Source organism: Xiphias gladius, chromosome 21, assembly GCF_016859285.1.
Source record: "Xiphias gladius isolate SHS-SW01 ecotype Sanya breed wild chromosome 21, ASM1685928v1, whole genome shotgun sequence".
NCBI classification, from domain to species: domain Eukaryota; kingdom Metazoa; phylum Chordata; class Actinopteri; order Istiophoriformes; family Xiphiidae; genus Xiphias; species Xiphias gladius.
The window spans coordinates 6,741,527-6,760,484 of record NC_053420.1 but is presented as its reverse complement, the minus strand read 5'-3'; the positions used below and the strand labels follow the sequence as shown (position 1 = coordinate 6,760,484).

At 42.3% G+C, this 18,958-nt stretch overlaps 1 protein-coding gene across 1 annotated transcript in view; it reads right to left on the bottom strand.

The window, feature by feature from the left end:
• The window catches only part of fer1l4 (fer-1 like family member 4), a 35,813-nt gene that overhangs the window by 13,709 nt on the left and 3,146 nt on the right, over positions 1-18,958 (bottom strand). The window contains exons 3-29 of the mRNA XM_040116543.1: positions 15,966-16,054; positions 15,678-15,777; positions 15,002-15,096; positions 13,427-13,471; positions 12,196-12,360; positions 12,026-12,086; positions 11,691-11,822; positions 11,457-11,519; positions 11,264-11,348; positions 11,014-11,182; positions 10,707-10,884; positions 9,892-10,078; positions 9,140-9,219; positions 8,541-8,666; positions 8,197-8,263; positions 6,638-6,741; positions 5,770-5,878; positions 4,151-4,379; positions 2,882-3,014; positions 2,652-2,752; positions 2,370-2,457; positions 2,162-2,278; positions 1,903-2,055; positions 1,365-1,560; positions 1,047-1,171; positions 284-418; positions 3-176 (exon numbers count right to left, since the gene is read on the bottom strand). Coding sequence (XP_039972477.1) covers positions 3-176; positions 284-418; positions 1,047-1,171; positions 1,365-1,560; positions 1,903-2,055; positions 2,162-2,278; positions 2,370-2,457; positions 2,652-2,752; positions 2,882-3,014; positions 4,151-4,379; positions 5,770-5,878; positions 6,638-6,741; positions 8,197-8,263; positions 8,541-8,666; positions 9,140-9,219; positions 9,892-10,078; positions 10,707-10,884; positions 11,014-11,182; positions 11,264-11,348; positions 11,457-11,519; positions 11,691-11,822; positions 12,026-12,086; positions 12,196-12,360; positions 13,427-13,471; positions 15,002-15,096; positions 15,678-15,777; positions 15,966-16,054 — 3,306 coding nt within the window. The remainder of the gene's footprint in view (positions 1-2; positions 177-283; positions 419-1,046; positions 1,172-1,364; positions 1,561-1,902; positions 2,056-2,161; positions 2,279-2,369; positions 2,458-2,651; positions 2,753-2,881; positions 3,015-4,150; positions 4,380-5,769; positions 5,879-6,637; positions 6,742-8,196; positions 8,264-8,540; positions 8,667-9,139; positions 9,220-9,891; positions 10,079-10,706; positions 10,885-11,013; positions 11,183-11,263; positions 11,349-11,456; positions 11,520-11,690; positions 11,823-12,025; positions 12,087-12,195; positions 12,361-13,426; positions 13,472-15,001; positions 15,097-15,677; positions 15,778-15,965; positions 16,055-18,958) is intronic.

Here is an 18,958-nt window from a genome sequence, read left to right as displayed (position 1 = left end):
ACCTCTCCAAAGCCAGAGTAGTCCAACTCGATGAGCTCGAAGGCCGCCAACAGCTCGCCGGCAGGGGCCCTGCCCATGCTGATGTCATAGAAACGGAGGCGGGGCTTCTGGTAGAATTGCTCCACAAGTTTAAACTCCGGTTCAGCAAACGCCCGACCCAGAGGCTTCGGACTGCCCTGCACACATAAACACACACACACAGAGGCTGTTATGACGTTTCCTGAATGAAAGTATAATAATAATAATCATAACATAAGAAGAAGAAGAAGAACATCAGCTTTACCATTGAGTCGTAGTCAAATATGTTGATGATGACGAGGGGCGGGTCTCGTTGGAGATCCTCCCTCATTCCCTCCAGCAGGACTCTGTCGAACAACAGACACTCACACCAGGCTGGAGAGAGCGTATCAGACAACACCTGAACACACACACACACACAAACACAGAGAATATGTAAACAAATGTGCGCGTTAAAGGGGTACTCCACGAATTTCACACATCAAGCTAATTTTTCTGGTCACGGTTAGTACTATTCAGACTGAAAAAACAGTTGCTTTACAAACTGAAGTGTGACGTTTGAACTGTCTACCAGGCAGGGAAGGTTTCATGAAAGACGCAATGCTACTGCATTATTAGAAATCTAGGATCCATTGTCTTTAGAGCTTGTCAAATACTGAGGGCAATAAGTCAGGATATTTCTGCCTCTACTGCACAGATTTTTACTATTCTTTGATAGATAAGGTTAAACAAGCTTAATTTTATTTTAAAAGAGACATATACTAATTTTATGATACAAACACTGAACACTTAAGATTATGGCAAAAATAAATGTAAAGTGAGATCAAAAAAAATTATATCTATTTTTTTACCCTAATTACCTCATATTTAAGGCTCAACAACACCGTTGTCCTATTTTCAAAGAATGATTTGCTCTATTGACATCTTGGAGCAAGTTGAAGTGTGTGAATTGTCGCAATTTGAAATCAGTGTGCCAATGCAATGAATGAAAAACTGAACCTTCTAACCAGTGGGACAGTTGAACCTACCCTGGTGACCTGGCACTGATTAGAGAAAAGGACCTTGGCGAAGGGATCTGATAGGCCGTCGTCATCGGCTGCCATCAGGCCACGCCCCTGGTACAAGTGACATCGTAGCTGGAAATACCTGCTGTCTGCAGAAAAAGAGAGATTTACCTTCACCTGACCAGGACAGACAGTTTACTAATGAGTCCAGCTAAAGCTTTATGGTTGACAAGTCAAAATAAAACTAATCATGGGGCTTTTATTTTGAAGTACAGACTTTTCTCTAACAACAGACAAGAAGTTCTGAGCAATCCTCCTGCTGGAGGAGGTCAGTTTACTCACCCTGGCAGGACAGACTAATAGGAATCTTCTTCTTCTCCATGGGGACCAGCCTCCTCTGCTCCTCCTCCTCCTCCTCATAGACTGGAAGGAACTCATCCGGCAAGCAGTTGTTGGCCTCTTTACTGTACTTGGCCAGACCGAGCCACAGGTACACCTCCAGCTTCGCAAAGATCTCACTTGCTGAGCCTCCTGGAGACTGGGAAGACAGACAGAAAGACAGACAGAAGATTTCAGACATGGAAAAGTGAGTGTCACTTGTGATTTTAAAGACAAAATGGCAACAGCCTATAAAGATTTTAGAGACAGAACAATGAGAGTTTCATCAATTATTTAGAGATAAAACGCTGAGTGGTATCTATCATCTTAGAGACAGGACAGTAAGCAGAGAGACAGAACGGTGAGTGTCATCGAAGCTTTTAGAGACTGAACTGCACATATTGGATGTTTTTTTGAGACGGGACAGTGAGGGTCATCAATGATTGTAGAGAATGAACAGCAAACAGCCTGTCATTGGGGATTTTAGATACAGAATGGTTACCTTCATGTAGAGGGTGGTGATTTGGCCACAGTCCCGCCCCTTCTGCTCCTCCACCAATGAGAACAGGATGGAGTGAGCGGGGATCCTGACATAAGCCAATCGCTTGCTTCCACTCAGTAACCATAGAAACGCATCCGGGATGGTATTCTGGGGCTGGAGAGATATTTGGGGGAGTTGGGGGGTCAGACCTCAGACTGTAAATGCTGCAACCTCTGATATCTTTGTTGTGACCTATGGTCACCTCTCTATGACCTCTGACCTCTTTAGCCAGAAGGCGAAGTTTCTTCAGGAGTTTCCTGCTATCCATCAGCCGCTGTTTGGCCGTCCGCCTAGTGATCCTCCGCCTTGCCCTCACTGCCTGTCTGGCCAGCACGACCTGGAGACAGTCAGATATTCAGTCAGACAGGTAATAGACTGGCAGGTAGATGGTGACGGGTAGAGAGAGAGACAGTTGAGAACATACTCACCAAATTCTTCTTGATAAACTCCTTCCTGCATTTGTCCAGGTTGTTGGGACGATACTGAGACCTCCTGTCTGAGACAAAACTAAACTGTCTGCAGAGAGAGATATGGACAGGAGGAGGAAGGGAGATAGACGGAGAGAAGGACAGAGAGACAGCCGGTAGACCAGAAAAAGAGACAGACAGGGAAATATATATGGGGACAAATCGAAAGGAATCAAACAATATTTATTTTACTTAAATTTAAAAAAGAATTTGTGTAGAATTTTTTAACAGTGGGAAACTGACTTGCAGGAGGCCAGTACTTCCAACAGCACCTCAACCAAACGCTCCTTCGCCTTACTCCTTGGCCTCCTCAGGAGACGTTCCACCTCATCAAGACCACTCTCCTAAAAGGGGAGCGGAGTGCAGAGAATACAAGACAAGACCAAAGTTTCTAGGCATTGTCAAATACACACACCATGTCATTCATCTTTATGTGTTAATAAAACAGAACTTAAAGATCACTTGTCTCTCACCAGCCTGTCGGCCATCTTGCAGAGCCAGTTTGCTTGATAGAGACGAAAGCTGTGATCTTCAAACTGACTCCAGACAAACAGACAAGGCTTCCGTTTCAGGGGGGGGGGCTGGAGGAGAACACACTGGAACGACCTGAGAAACAGACAGACAGGAAGTGAGAGGTGTTTGTGCAGTAGTTATCTGTAGGTACAGTAGTTACCCCTACAAGAATCGCCACCATATGATGGTAAATGGTAGCGAGCCACCATGCGAGGGAGCAACTATCAGGAGCAATTGGGGGTCAGTGTCTTGGACATTTGACATGTGGACAGACAGGGATGGAACTGCCAACACTGCGAATAGTGGACAGTAGTCTACTTGTTGAACCACAGTCAAGTCAAGTCAATTTTATTTATATAGCCCAATATTACAAATTCGTCTCAAGGGGCATAATAATAAGCACAGCATACAACAACCTCTGTATTTAGGGAGCTCAGGAAGGCTATGCAGAAGTACCTTTCATTGGCCTGTGAAAGGTTCTGGCAAACTGTCTGACAATTTAGGGAGGGGAGGCAGGGCTGAACACCTGATGGGAGAACTGCTGACCGTAACCGCAGATATTGTTGGGTAGGGGAAGGAATACTCCTAAACCTTACTGACATGCAATCTGCAGCGGAGGCATAGTTGGAGGACTCAGACAAAGTCTTACCATCTCCCTTGCAGATGCTACTAAGGTAGTTAAAAAGTTCTGCAGTGGCTTGAGCCAAAAGACACTGCTGAAACTATCTATCCCAACTGGTCTGGGAACGTTCTGGGATCACCCAGGAGTAACCAGAGGATGTGGCTGGGTGGAAGGATGTCTAGGCTACCATACTTGGACTGCTGCCATCATGCTCACCTTGGAGAAATGGCAGAGGATGGTTAGATGGATGGATTGTGTACTAGTTCTACCTACTGAGCCGTAGCCAAGGAGGGGTTGTGTGTCTCTGTGACTTATGGAGCTACATTATTGGGAACTATATGTCCTGAATCCAGTTCTTTGGGATAGAGTGCCTGGATGATTCTGCAGCCACCTCATTGATCATTGCCACTGAAGAGACTATCTATCCCATCTGTAAAAAAAAATGTTCTAGGATTACTGAATGGCAGTCGGAGGAGGTGGCTGGGGCGAAGGATGTCCAGACTACCTTACTTGGCCTGCTGCCCCTGCACTCACCTCGGGGAAGCATTAGAAAATGGATGGATGGACTGTGGACTACTTAACCTGTGTAGGTGAAGTGGTTATTTACCTGTCGTACTCAGTGGGCTCGGGTCTCATGGCAGCAGACACTGATCTGTTGTCAGGTTCGGGACTCAGTACCCCCTCTCTGTCCAGCTCCTCCTCTGACTCCAACAGACCCTGCACCTCCTCATTCAGATCCTCCCTGCTCCTCCTCAGCTCCTCCCTGCTCCTTCTTAGCTCCTCCCTGCTCTGGCTCTTCTTGGATTTCCCAACCCCCACTGCCTTCCCATAATTCCCTGTAAGAAACAGCTGGTGAACCTCGAGGTTTTGATGTTGGGAATAAAATTCTACATCTGAACCATGGATGAGTTGGATGGGGTACCGCCACTCAGCTTTGCTGTCTAATAGACCACATTATAGAAGAGACATTTGTAAAACTGTTGACAGGACACCTCCAACTGCAAACAAGGTAAGTTATTACTCTTTCTATTATATTTTCTATTCATTTTTAATCTATGGAAGTTTTATATGTGTAAAATTTCCCAGAGACTAATGCACCTGCGCAGTGAGCTGCACAACATGGAAGCAAACCCGGAAGCTAGAAAACTTTTTTTGGCTTATTTGCCAGGTGAGCAATTTTTATTTAAGTGAATGGGGACTATCTTTGAGCTCGATATCCAGTTCCTATAATACATCCATGACCCCAGGAAGCCAAGATCGTGTCTCAAGATTGTCCTGAATCCAGCATGAGGTGCTGACTCAGGCCCAAAGTACGCCCAAATGCCGGCAACCCGAGTTGATTTTTAATCAAAATCCGCCCAATTCTAAACCCACAAAACTACAGTATATTTGGGTCAGAACCAGCTCACATTTGGTCCTCCAGTGCCAGAAAAGCATTGCCCAGCCTGACTGGCTACTTGGGATTTCTTTTTGTGGTTTGTTGCGCATGAAACCACACACAACAGTGATGTCACCTGTATATCACTGCAGAAAGCTGATAAGTTGAGGTCAGCAAAAACAAGATTTTCAGGGGGTGTTATCTTACTCTTTAAATAACAAGAAAAAATATAACATACCTTACATGTGGAAACCTAAAAGCTAAAACCATATTAGCCACTAAAGACTGTCAAGTTTAGTGTTAATGCTAGTAGCATCCATAACAAGAATGGTCATGTTTTCCTCTTCTAATTAATATGAAGTTGAAATAAAAGCATAGAAATGCTTGTATTCTGTGGACGCTTTGTATGTTTTGTGGCTTTTATCAGCTTCAGTGCAATGATGTTTGAAGGTATGAATGCCCTGTTAGACTGTGTTTATGCCAAGTGAGAAGATGCAGCAGATGTTCAGTGAGGCTGTGCTCTGCACAAATATAAATGATGAGAAACAAAATTTAACTAATTCAACATTCAACTAATTCAACCAATAACATCTGGACCTGAAAACAGAGAAACAGTCCTTCAACTGTACAGAAAAGAGCTGAAATGAATAGTCAATTAATCCATCTACAGACAATGACTCGACAACTATTTTTATTATCAATTAATCATTAACATTATACTTAATTTTGAAATAAAAATTATCAAACATTCTTCAGTTCCAGTTTATGGATTAGTAGTGTCACCCCTAGTAAAGATGTGTCTGTGTGAAAACAGTTCTCATATCCAGGTCATAGAATACACTTTTTACCCATGGAGAGTTCAAAGGTCAGTGGTCTGGTTCCTACTGACGGGTCTATCATAGTGACTTCAAACAGAGACGCGAACAGCAGAAACTCCTCCCTCTCCCCCAGGAAACCCTGAGGATGAAAAACAAGAAAGATCTGAGATCTGCCGGATGTCACTCTCTCTCTGTTTTCTAACTGGAACGCCTCGTCAACAGCAACACTGTCTTGTGCCTCTTTGATTTGCCTTATTGTATATCCTTCCACTTTGATGGATAATGTGTAGTTTTAAAGGTATTTCTTGTCATTGCTATGCAGATGATATTCAAATATACGTTTTGTTTAAGCCTCAAAATGTTATCTGTTTTGTTTCACCAGCTAAATTATAATGTAAAACATATGGCAGATAATTTCCCACAATTTAATGCTGATAAAACTTTTTGCCCCGGCCCGCACAAATAATGATCCATGTTTCCTGGCAATAACTGTGAAGAACCTGCATGTTAAAAATCATTTTAAACATAAATCAAAAACATAAATATAAACAATCCTATATTCTCAAAAGCTGGGACTGAGTAAAGTTCTGCTGGGTGATTCATGGTCAGAGGCGTAAAATAAATTATCTTTTAACATCTGTTCTTCTCTTTCAACATGAAAATATAGAAGGTAAAGGGAGGAAGACATTGAGACAGAAGGAAGGAGAGGTAGAAATTGACAAAAAAATGAGTAAAGTGAACAGATAAATAAAAAAGAAGGAGAGAAATATGGGAATGAAGACAAAAAGATAGGCAGAAAAAGCACATGGACATAGAAAGAAAGCAAGACTGGCAGAAGAAATCTTTGATACCAAATGTTTATGTAAACAGAAATGGTGTTGGTGGCGAGGGCACTGACATCAGGGAGCGGATGGATCTCCTCATTCTCCACGGTAACAGCCTCTGGTACCTCAATTCCCACCTCTCCTGACTCATCGACAAATCCACTGGAAGCCACAGATGCTACGGCAACAAGTAAACAGACCGATGAATGAACTACACATACTGGAGGTGTTATTCAACAGAGAAGTCCCAAAAAAGGCCTGTGGCTCGTAACATGTCAGTCTGAGGTGGAATATTCCGATCAACGCTGTCAGATGCTGTTTCTGTTTGCAGGATTATTTTCTTCTAAAGTTCTTTACTAGCTAAAATACCAGACATTACTGACATTTGTTCTATAGCACAGCATCATTCCATCATTCAAAAGCAACTCTAACATTTCGCTCCTTTAGACCTAATTTGGAATAAAATCCGAACAGTGGGGAATCCTCTCGTTAGTTGTTTTACCTTGAGTAAATAAACAAGATACAGCACTTTGCAAGTATGAGGCAAAGAGACAGGTGTTTTTTTTAATCTTTTGATGGAGCTAGGCTAGTCTTTTCCCCATGCTTCCAGGGATTGTGCTAAGCTAGGCTAAACACATCCTGGACCTATCTCTGTACTGGACACTTTGAGACGAAACTGGTATACATCGTTTCATCTGACTCTGGAGAAGAAGATTTTACTAAATGTTAGAGTGTTTTGTCTATTTGTCTCCTGTTGAGGAGAATTTTGCTTCTAGAGAGGTCTTTGAACACATGTAAAACATTTAACTACTGTATTGGCTTGAATATAAGACGATATTTTTCTCTGGAAATTAGGTTTGAAAAAGTGTGGGGCATCTTATACTCCAGAACTAGGCCATTACATGTTTACACTACAGATATTCTTTTCACCAGCATAAAATGGTCCTCTGCACTGGGTGTTGAATCCCGAGTTGTTTGTAACCTTAATGTTGCTAGGCTAGCAACAGTGTTTTCAAGTCCATTTAGAGAATCTTTCAGAGTTAGTCAGCACTAAAAGAATTTCATAAGCCCAGTTTCACCTGCAGAACTTTCTGAAGGTTTCTTTAACATGTTTTGCTGCCACGGAGGAAATAAGTTCATGACAACTGAAAATGAGTGCATAGCGTCTCCTAATGTCTTTACTGCAGAAATGAACCGGGGAGAAAATCTGACAAACAGCCAAAAATTACATGTGTCACAGACGATAAGCTCAAAAAGACTAGTGTCTGACAAATGTTGTCAGAGAAAATGATTCAGACTGCTTAAAAAGCCCGACAGGAGAGAATGTAAGTAACGTTATGTGACTGATGTGGTTTTTATGTATTACTGTATCCCACGTTTCACTTATACAACAGAAAAAAGTTTCAGTGCTGAGGCTGAATCTAATGACTCTCTTCTCCTTGGATTAATAGTATCTCAGGTAAACATTCCCAACAATACCAGTGTGGAAGTGTGTTTCATAAAAGCCTTTTTCTCAAAAACAAATGTTGGAAAAGAGGGGTTGTCTTATATTCAGGCCAATACAGGAGTTCTCCTTGGTGTTTCACCAGCATTTTTAAATGATGAGAGGAAACTACACCCTCTCCCGACGGACCTTCCTTCTTCTCCTTCTTGCTTCTCCTTTTCTTCCTCAGTCCCAGCTTCCCCAGCGCTCCTTTCACCTTTAGGACACACAAATAGGAGGGTCACATAAGAGCCAGTGAGGCCGTAAGAGATCAGGTGAGTGTTGTTAAGGTCACACAAGATTTTACTGGATATTTTGAGTGCCGAGGTAATAGAGTCCTGACTGAGATGAAACATGTTATAGAAAATACCAGCTGATAAACTGACTTGTTGCCCAAGTTAACCTTTTTGCCCAGGTTTTAACATAGTGTCACTGTGACTTTATGAGTGTTCATAGAACAAACAAACAAAAACAAAAAAAGAAGTAAGGCGTACCTTTCCCACGGCGACTGAGCCTGTATCTGCGGTGACTGCGGAGGGGGTGGCGTAAACCTCCACGGAGAGGGCTAGGAGAATTCGACCGCGATAAAAAATTCCTTCACCCAGACCCTGGTTCAAAGCCTGGAGACGGAAGACAAGGGTTAGTCTGGATTAGTCTGTTTTAATCCTCCACAGCCTACAAGTTATCACTGGATTGTTCAGCATTTTGGGAAGTACTTTTATTTTCTTTGCCAAGATTTAGATGAGAAGATTGATCCAACTGTCATGTCTGTACGGTCAATATAAACACCATAACCAGCAGCTGTTAGCTTAGCTTAGCACAAAGACGTAGTATAAAACCTCTAAAGCTCACTGATAAACACTCTTTTTTGTTTAATCCATACAAAAAATGGAGGGATAAAAAGTCAAATTGTGGTATGATGTGGGGTTATGTGCTGGACTATTTTTTGGTCAGGTTCAGTGACTTCCTGGAGTCTCCACAGGGTGCCTGGCAATGGTAACACAAAGACTTTTTATCTAACTCTCGGCAAGAAAGCAAATAGGTGTATTTCCCAAAATTGTGAAGTATTGCTTTCATGTTGAGTTTGGTTTACCTGGTGCACGTCTCCAAGGGTGGAGTTCTGCGGAGAACCGTACAAGTTGACCCAACATGGACCAAAGGTGGGGTTAAACCCTGCAGTCATAAGACAGACAAATGAAGGCTGGTACTCAGATAATGTTAGAGTCAGGCGATAAGCAAGTAAAGACTGGTCTCTTTTAAAAGCTAAAAATATAAATTCAGTATAATGTTCACACATATTCCACATTTCCTCAGCACTAATTCTATCAATAAAACAACCGGGTCATGTCACACTCACTACGCTGCTTCTCTTGTTTTCATTTACTGACTCCAGTCTTTTCTACTTTGCATTTCTTTCGAATGCCGTCAAAGGTCTGTCAGTCAATCTCAACACTTCCTGCAAATGTTTCACATTACAAGTCTACCAGAAAATGATGGTAACATCGCCTTTAAGCCACTAAAATGCTTTCAATGTGAATTACGTGTACAGGAAGTTCTGAGTTTAGTTCATAGTAGCTTTTCAGCAATTAAAAAAACAGCTATGTAGAAGCAACCAGAATCAATAAGTGAGTAAAATTTTTCCATCAACATCAAATTAAACAGGAACAGATCAGAAAATATGGAGGCCTCTTACGGAGACATGATCATATATAAAACAGGGGAAATCAGAAATAAAGGCTTGTCTCTGATTATAAGCATCAGATAAAGACTTGGTTCTGATGCGCAGTAGAATACCACTAAAGTTAAAAGTTGTATCACTAAGGATGTGTAAACAGGTGGTCGTACCGTTTCTGGTCGGGTCAGAAATCTGCTGCAGGTCCAGGAAGTGCGTTGCCAGGGCGATGTCTCCCATCTTGGCATCATCAAGGATCTGGACTCTGATTCGCTGAGCCAGAGGAGGAAACTGCTCAATAAAGGAGATCTCCTCATTCCAAACTGGACAGCTGGTGGCGCTGGCGACTGACGTCTCCCCCTGGATTAACAACCACACACAAAGAGACAAGTGGCCCTTTTCAACCAAAACGTTTCAGGAACTATGGAACCAGAGAAACTAACTTCAGGAACTAGGAAGTGGTGGAGATGATTGGAGAATATTCACCATCATTGGAGATGGGGCCATGTCACTCAACCACAGCTCCATCTCTCTTTATCTTGTTCTTTTTCAAATTAGCTGGGAAGCCGATAACACAACCTAACTTTGCCTTTAATGGTGATAAACACCAAGAAATTTCCACTATTCATCCTAAGATTAATTGTAGACTCATCCAGTACTTCATTATTTTGTGAATGAAGCTACACAAGCTGAAGCAGCTGCTGGATCTGTATTTGACCAATCAGCAAGATTCTGCCCTGCAAACTCTGCCTGAAAGTTCCTGAACCATCAGAAAATATGACCTCCCTGGAGCAGGGACAGTTTTGGCACTTGGAGGTATCATATGGGAGCTAAATTTAGTCCTTGGTTCCTCTGGTTGAAATGCAATTTAAGTTCCTGAGTTCCTCAAAAGGTTCTTGGTCCCTAACTGTAGCTGACAGCAGTGCATGCCTCTGACTCTCTGGGGGAAAATATTTATAACAACACGTGTATATACATGTCTGAGTACCTGTTGTCCTGCAAAGGTCACTTGTACATAGGGGTCAATGAAGACTGTCCGGTCAGTGACCGACATCTTGGCCATTAGACCCGCCTCCATGGTGGGTAGACCTTCGGCCCTGTAGATCCGGACACGAAACCGTGCCCATGGACGCTCAGAAGCCATACCACGAGGAAGCAGCAGGTTCCTGCAAGAATAACAACATCAGAACCAAGAGCTGCTTGCACCAGGTGTTTAGTGAAATTTTATGTGATCAAATAAAGATGAGGATGAATATAACTGTACACTATGATATTTATGATGCATCGTTACTGACTTTTCTATGTCCTCATTGGCTCCAGACGTGGAGGACGGTGGCAGACTGGGCATGTTCAGAGCGTCTCCCTTCATCAGCACACTGAGGCTCGCCTTAACGTAACCCTTGATCCCTGACCTGGTGTCTGCCGGGTCAGTGAGAGGAGCCCACTTCTGGTAGAAGCGGTGGTCTGGAGACACAGAGAGGTAAGAAGGTCATTGAGTTCTGCAGTATTTTAATCGGGGCGCTGCGATGTGAGCAGTACTGGTACCTGGCTGGTTGTACACGGTGGAGATGTCAATCTTAAAGGTTCCAATGTGGGTCATCAGGAAGGCCAGAGTCCGCCTGTGGACCACCTGAGAGGGGGTGACATCACAAGTGTTCAGTTTGGCCACACCCATGTCTGTCACCATGGTAACGGCCGTAGAGCCAGAAGTGAAAAAAAAACAAATACTAGAACTGACCTTTATCTCTATGACTTTATCAAAGAGGATCTGTGGAGCCTCCTGAAACTCAAACTGGAAGTTCTGAAAGAGGAGAGTAGATAAACAGCTGTACTGTACTCTACTGTACTGTACTGTATTCTATTATACTGCACTTTATTCCATTGTACTGTATTGTATTCTACATTGGTGCACTTTATTCTACTGTTCTGCTTTGCCTACTACTGTACTGTATTCTACTCAACTCTCCAGTACCTCATTGTAGAAGGGGCAGTTGGTAGATTTCTGTGTCGCTGTGTGTCTTTTCTGATCTCCCACTCTGATGAAAACTGCAGGACTGATGTTCACTCCAACCAGCTTCTGAGCCTCCAGGATGTTCACATTCACCTGCACATACACAGACACACACACACACAAACAACCACCTCGGTGATAAAAAAAAACTTCATGGTTCTTTGACTATATCAGCTGTAAATGACTGAACGGCTTGAAAGTCTGAGTTTTTTGAGCTGGGCTACCTTGCTCAGCCTGCTGCCATTGTTACATGGACCTGGAAAAAAGGTCAAAAATGGATGGATAAATGAACTGACCTGGAAGCTATGGACTCTGGGCGTCCCTGCGACAACACTTCTGGACAGTGGCCTGCAACGACTAGACACACACAAACACACAGACACACACATTTTTGACAGCGGATCGATTTTACTGCATCCAGAAGAGTTGATAAAACTCAGGTAAATAGTCAGTCAGGTGACCAGACCTCAGCAGGGTAGTGAAGACAATGTTGGAAGTCTCCATGTCCATCAGGTCATCGTCATAATCGTCATCGTCGTCATCGTCGTCTTCATCCCCAGTCCCGACCAGGCTTCGCCCCAGACGACGAGCCTCTCTCTCCAGCTGATCTGGGCGAGCGACAGTCTTCTGACTGACAGGAAAGAGAGAGAGAGAGAGAGAGAAGATGCTGAAGATGAATACTTTATTCTGCTCATGTGTCCAGCTTCTCGAATGAGTGAATGAAAAGACTGTCTTCCCAAGAAAATCAACAGAATAAGTTATTTCAGCAAGTGCCCCAAAATTACATATATTTAAGTTCAAGTGACAAAGCCCTATAATGGTTGTAGGAATTATTACTCTTTTCCACCTGTTTTTATGCATATTTCCAATTTGCATTTAAAGAAAATGGAGTAAAAAATGTCATTCCTATGACAATTTGGACAAACTCCGGATAGAAACTGATCTAGTGTGTATCATGGCGACTTAGATGGGTCCCACATTCCTATCCTTGCTCCACAGTTTCCACGGTTAATGATATTGTTTGATATTGTTTTCCCTTTGATATTACGTTAAGATGGAAGCTGCTTTTTCCAGAAAAAGGTTTTTCTCCTAACAATCTACTAAAATATATTTTCATACTGAGAGAGCTGACAAACCTCCGAGTGGTGGACTGCGGTGAATTTACAAAAGAAACTTTCGGCTCAGAGGAGAAATTAAGGTTCTTGTCAAATAGATATGGAGGCTCATTCTTGACCTTGGGAACACATCTCTGCAATTAAAAAAATTATGGCCTCAAGGTTGAATAAGAATCTTTTTGTAGAGGATTTGAAAGTATCCCATAGACTTCTTCCGCAAATGGAACTTGGTCAATTGTCTTCACATGACCAAAGTACGTAACTTCAAATTATAACAAGTGGTCGTATATGATAGGGGAAATCAAAGCCCTGTGTTATACAGCTGAAAGCTCCAGAAAAAGCTGTTACGTGAGCCTTGAGTTTAGAACATTTTATCACAGGGACATGAGACAAAACCTCAGATAAAATCTAAGTCAGATGATTCCCATACCGGTTCCCGAAGTCAGGGGGCAGGATCATGACTGGGTGTTCACACTAGAGCCCGACTGATACTTGGGCATGGCCGATATAATGTTTACAGACATATCAGTATTAGTGTTGATTATCAGTCTAGCTGAGGAAAATTAATGTGTGAGTTCTCACCTGTCAGGGTCATTAAATCCTTCATTCCTGATGACCAGAGCCGATCTGAGGATGAAGGAAGGGAGAAGAAAAAATTAAACAGGGGGAAAGAATTATTTGTTCAGTCCGCTCAGAGCTACCTCTGATGATTTGGACGTCGGCACTGTTTTTTTATGACACATTAAACGCTGGAACTTTCACACTGTAGATTTTTTTCTGATTTGACAGACCCTTGACAGCTTTTGTGCTAAGCTAGGCTAAACATGTCTCGATCAAACTAATAGTCAGACTTCAGATAGATGTCTAAATTCATTTATTGCACAAAGCTGCCTAGCTCTTGACTGTCTTAAGGGGGACTAATTTTCCATTGATTATGGATAAATTAAGACTTTACACTGACCGAGCAACCACTAGGAGTTGACACTATCACAAACTTTGGTTCCCAAAGTCCAGGATCACCGATATTGATATTGATCACCGATATTGATACAGATATCAGTCACAGGCAAAGATTCTGCAAGATTTTAGGCAATTAAGCTTCTTTAAACCCCTTAGCACCTGAGTGCTGCAATTTGCATCAAAATTCATATTCCTGCTCGGAGACAAATCAGACCACACTAACACGATAAACATATTTTGAGATTCAGTGTGACTAACACTGTCACGGATATCATTTTCTGCGCTATCCATTGCAAAAAAAAAACCATCAATGAATCTGCTTAGACATATAAGAATTTTAAAAAACTTTATACCTCCAGAACTTGCCTGAGAATAATCACATCTTTAATTTTTCTTCATTATCAAAGCAATCCTGTGATATTTGCCTTTACATCCAGGGGTACTAATGACTAGTTCGGCATACTTTTGATGGTGCTAATTTGCCAAAATGTAAATAAAAATAAGCTTTTTAAAAAATGGGGCTCAAGTTTTAACCCAAAGGTAACTAAATGACTCCATGGCAACAATATGCTTCCTGTTTGCATCCCTCACAGCATTATGGGAACTGCAGTTCCAAAATTTAAAGCATGATTATCTCCTTAATCGAATGAACTATGATGGTTCTCATTACTTGTCAGAAAAACAGAAATTTAGAGCCACGTTTTTCCTCTTTTTTTTTGTCATTTTGTGCCTCTGGTCATTAGGTGTCACTGATTGTTGCCATAGAAACACTGGTCAGCAGGTTTCACTGGTTGTAACCGTGGAAACGTGGCTTTTAGTTGTCAGTTAGCCAGGGGGGCAGGGTGGCTAACTTTTTAAGCTTAAAATAAGCAGTGGTGGAAAATAACAAAGTACATTTCCTCAAATACTGTACTTAAGTACAATTTTGAAGTACTTTACCTGAGTATTTCCATTTTATGCTACTTTATACTTCTACTCCTCTACAGTTCAGAGGCAAATATTGTACTTTTTACTCCAGCACATTTATTTGACAACTTTAGTCAGTTAATTATCAGATTCAGATTAATAAAACAAAATACGCTCAAACAATAGATGATGATAGGTGTACAGTAAGACCTTACTGAACCCCGTGGAACAGTTTACAAGTTACCCCTCTCTCTGTGTTTTCAAAGGTATCCAGTGTGGTCAGGATCTTACTCATCACTGTCTTCAACCCTCAGGAAGTCGATTCCCTCCCAGCTTCCTGCAGTTCCCTCAACTGGATGGTAACGAATGTCCAGCTCTATATAGATCTACAGAGAGAGAGAGAGAGAGAATAGAAACCAAAGTGACACTTGCCAAGATTAGCAATCTCTTATTCAACAGAGTGTGCGTTTGTGTGTGACTTTCGTATCATGAAAAACGACCCCAAACCTTCACTACAGCCTTGTCACAACCTAAAAGGATTAGTTATTTATTTTTCAACTGTGCTTTTCAACAGTTTATCCGTGGCATATCTCCTGCCACCGTAGGTGCACTAAGTCAGGAAATGGTCCTGTGGGTTGTATCTAGTGCCAGGATCTTTGAGTGTTTTTTTTTCCCCCTTGGTATATACCAGGTGTGAACCTCTAAATGTATTGAGTATTTTGAGTTTTCCAGTATTGGCGTGACAGGCTGCAGTTCAGCGTGTACGGGAAGCGTTGAGGGCAGCGAGCCCACACAGTACTCAAGTGAGTTTTCAGCACCATTTAGGGTTGTACTGCTTTGATTTATCTGGCTGTCAGTTATAAACCGAGTGTCGGGGATAAGATTAGACACATCAGAGGTTTGGACAAACAGCCTTTACGGTCGTTTATGTTGGAGGAGTTGTTGGTTTGTGTTTATGTGTCCTTACATCAGTCGGGCTGTAGTTGGCATCAGTGAGTGGTTCCCTTAGCAACAGCCTCCCCGAGGTAACAACATGCTGGAGACTGACAACAAGTTTACCGAGCAGTCTACACACACACACACACACACACACACGCACACACACAAACACACACACACACACACACACACACACACACACACACACACACACACACACACACACACACACACAAATACACACACATAAACACATTGTTGTCTAATTAGTCAAACTTAAAATGCATGTGTGTGGGTGTGTGTGTGTCTGTGTTACCTGTTGGAGAAGACTTTACTGCAGTTGTAAACACTGATGGACAAAACTTCATCTCTGGCCACTTTACCGTAGTAAGGCCAACGGAAATACTGTACACAAACAAACACACACACACACACACACACACACACACACACACACACACACACACACACACACACACACACACAGGTTACTTTCACTGTAAAATTAATTTATGCTGTCAACTCAAAACTCTTATTACACAAACAAGTTTTTGAGCATGGAAGTTCATTTTTAAACTTCAGGGGTTCGAGGGTCAATATTTTATGTTTTTATGAGCTTTCAACCACATCTCACTGACTTCTTCAGGATAAGAAGATGGCTCAGATGTGATCACATGGCCTTGGTACAGAGCTTCGGTCACATGATAACAGCTGGTTGTATATGGGGAGAGAAAGTAAACTCTGTCACTGTTCAAAGATGGTCTCTAGTATCGGATGCAAGTGTCCTCCTCCATCTTTCTCAGGTTGTCCACTGACTCTTGGACGATGACCTTTGACCCTATGCCAGTCGGGCGATGTTATCTGTGTCTGGTGTTCATTCGGTCTCTTGTCCCGGGTCCGTTCTCTGAAAATAACTATCCAACATTTACACCCACTTCACGCTGTGGTTGAGCAGCTGTGTGGAGGTGAGAGGGGCCAGGGTTTGAACTTCTCCCTTAGGAGAAGTTCAAGCACATACATGTTTGCATACTCTTGTGTGGTCTCTGTTCTTATTTTCTGCACCGTGCAGCAGAGTCCTCACCACTGTTATCACTGTTATCACCATCTGTTATCCCATGACCAAGGCCTTGTACTTACGTCATGTAACGACACCTGAGCAGGTTTAATTCATTTGAAAAGGCCATGAGACAAGGTCGAAAGACCCGGAAAGAGCTAAGTAACTGGACCTTGGGTTTACTACCACTTTGTGTTCCCAAGGTCAAGAGTGAATCCATGCTCACGTGAATTTGAAATTTGGCAGATGTATTTGTCCAAAGCAGCTGACATTTTTTCACCATATGCACACACACATTGGCAGCAATTTGGGGTTACGTGTCTTGATCAATCAAGCAAACTGCTAACTTCTGGTTACGACAATGAAAAACTCAAACTACAGCAAGAAGTAAGAGACTGTTTCTGTCTTTACAGTGAACATTTTCCCCTACAACCGTGTCCTGGGGTTAGGTCTCATCACACACACACACAAACACACACACCTGGTCACACCTGAAGAACAAATACAGCCTGACTCACTAGCTTCACAGAAAAACTCAGATACTCAGAGCTCACTGCTGTTTTCATGTCACACAAAGTTTATTGTAATTACATTATCTGACTTGTCTGCAGAGTTGAAAATGGGTGGAGGCTTCGGTTTGTTCAGTTTGTTTTTAGGAGAACCTCAGACTCTGAACCACGCAGAGTCACCTGATCACTGAGTTGTAATGTCACGTTCTGCTCTCGTCACCAGGTAGAAATGTTTTATGTTTTTTTCCCCCAGTTTGGCCTGTATGGGTCTAAACACTACAGTACCCACGAGTCTCAGTGACAGTTGCTAGGGAGATGCCTGCATTCAGGCCTGTAAAATGAAAGCCTTTAACTTCAAGAGATCATTCTGAGCTGAAGTGAAACTGACGCTTCTAGAATCAGATCCAGAACTGAGAAAACCTAATTCAAAATCAAACCAACATTTGTAATAACACAAATTAGCAAAGATCGTGCATTACCTTAATCAGCAGCATGTCATGTGGTGCACCCCATATTACTACGCAAGGATGATACAAAGTGGCTCAGTCAGTAAGTCCACCACTCCGATCCAGACCAAAATATTTCCACATCTATTGGATGGATTGCCTTGAAAATTTGCTTCAGACATTTATGTTCCCCTCAGGATGAATTGTAGTGACTTTGATGATCCCTTCACTTCCCATCTACTGAATATCATATCAACAATGAGAAACGTAACATACTGATGTCTATCAGGTATAATGTTTACCAGGTCCACTATCTTGGTTTAGTCTGTTGATTATCTATTATCCAGCGGGCTGTGGATGTGAACCCCGGTCTCCGGTGTGACAGTTGTGCATTTTGTACAACACCCATCCAGCCCACCAAACCCTACCCTACCCTACCCTACCCTACCCAGCCCCAACCCCAACCAGCTCCTGGTGACTCTGCTGCCCGTAATAAATATAGCTCTTAATTCAAATAAATGTTGCCTCTGTTATGTTTCCTACAAAATGTATTTGCTGTTGCAGTTTAGTTGTATAGAAACGTCATTTCTAGGTTTTTGTTTTTGTTTTTTCCATTTTACGTGCATAACTACATCGATAATGTGTCGTGTCCTGAGCGCTGCCAAAATGCAGGCGGCCTACCCGTCTCTGCTGTGCCTTAAGGCATCTTGTGTAAACACTGATGGAGGACTGAAGCTGCTGCTCTGATAAATTGCCAGTCTGACTGTGTAGACATTGACTAAGACTCAACAGCCATGCTAGCATGTCTGTGAGGCTTCACATGGGTACAGCGGCGCTTTCAGCTAAATGACATCAGCATAATATCATGTTCACAATGAGAAACGTAACATACTGATGTCTATCAGGTATAATGTGTACCATGTTCACTATCTTGGTTTAGTGTGTTGATTAGCACTAAATTCAGATTACAGCTGAGGCTGACGGGAATGTCGATAGTTTTGCAGATATTTGGTCATAAACCAGAGTATTGGACAAATTAAAAAATTTGGACGGATGATGGTGCTAGATGAAAAGTCAAAGGTACATTAAAGTTATTAAAATGAATCCTCTGAGGACCATAAACGCCTGTCCCAAATTCCATGACACTCCCTCCAATATTTGTTGAGACATTACACTCAAGAACAAAGACTTCAACTTGCTGGTGGTGCTTGAGGAAAAATCAGGGGACTTCCAAAGTCATTAGGTTTGGTCCTCTGGAAACCACGAATGGAATGTTTGTACAAAATTTCATTGCAATACG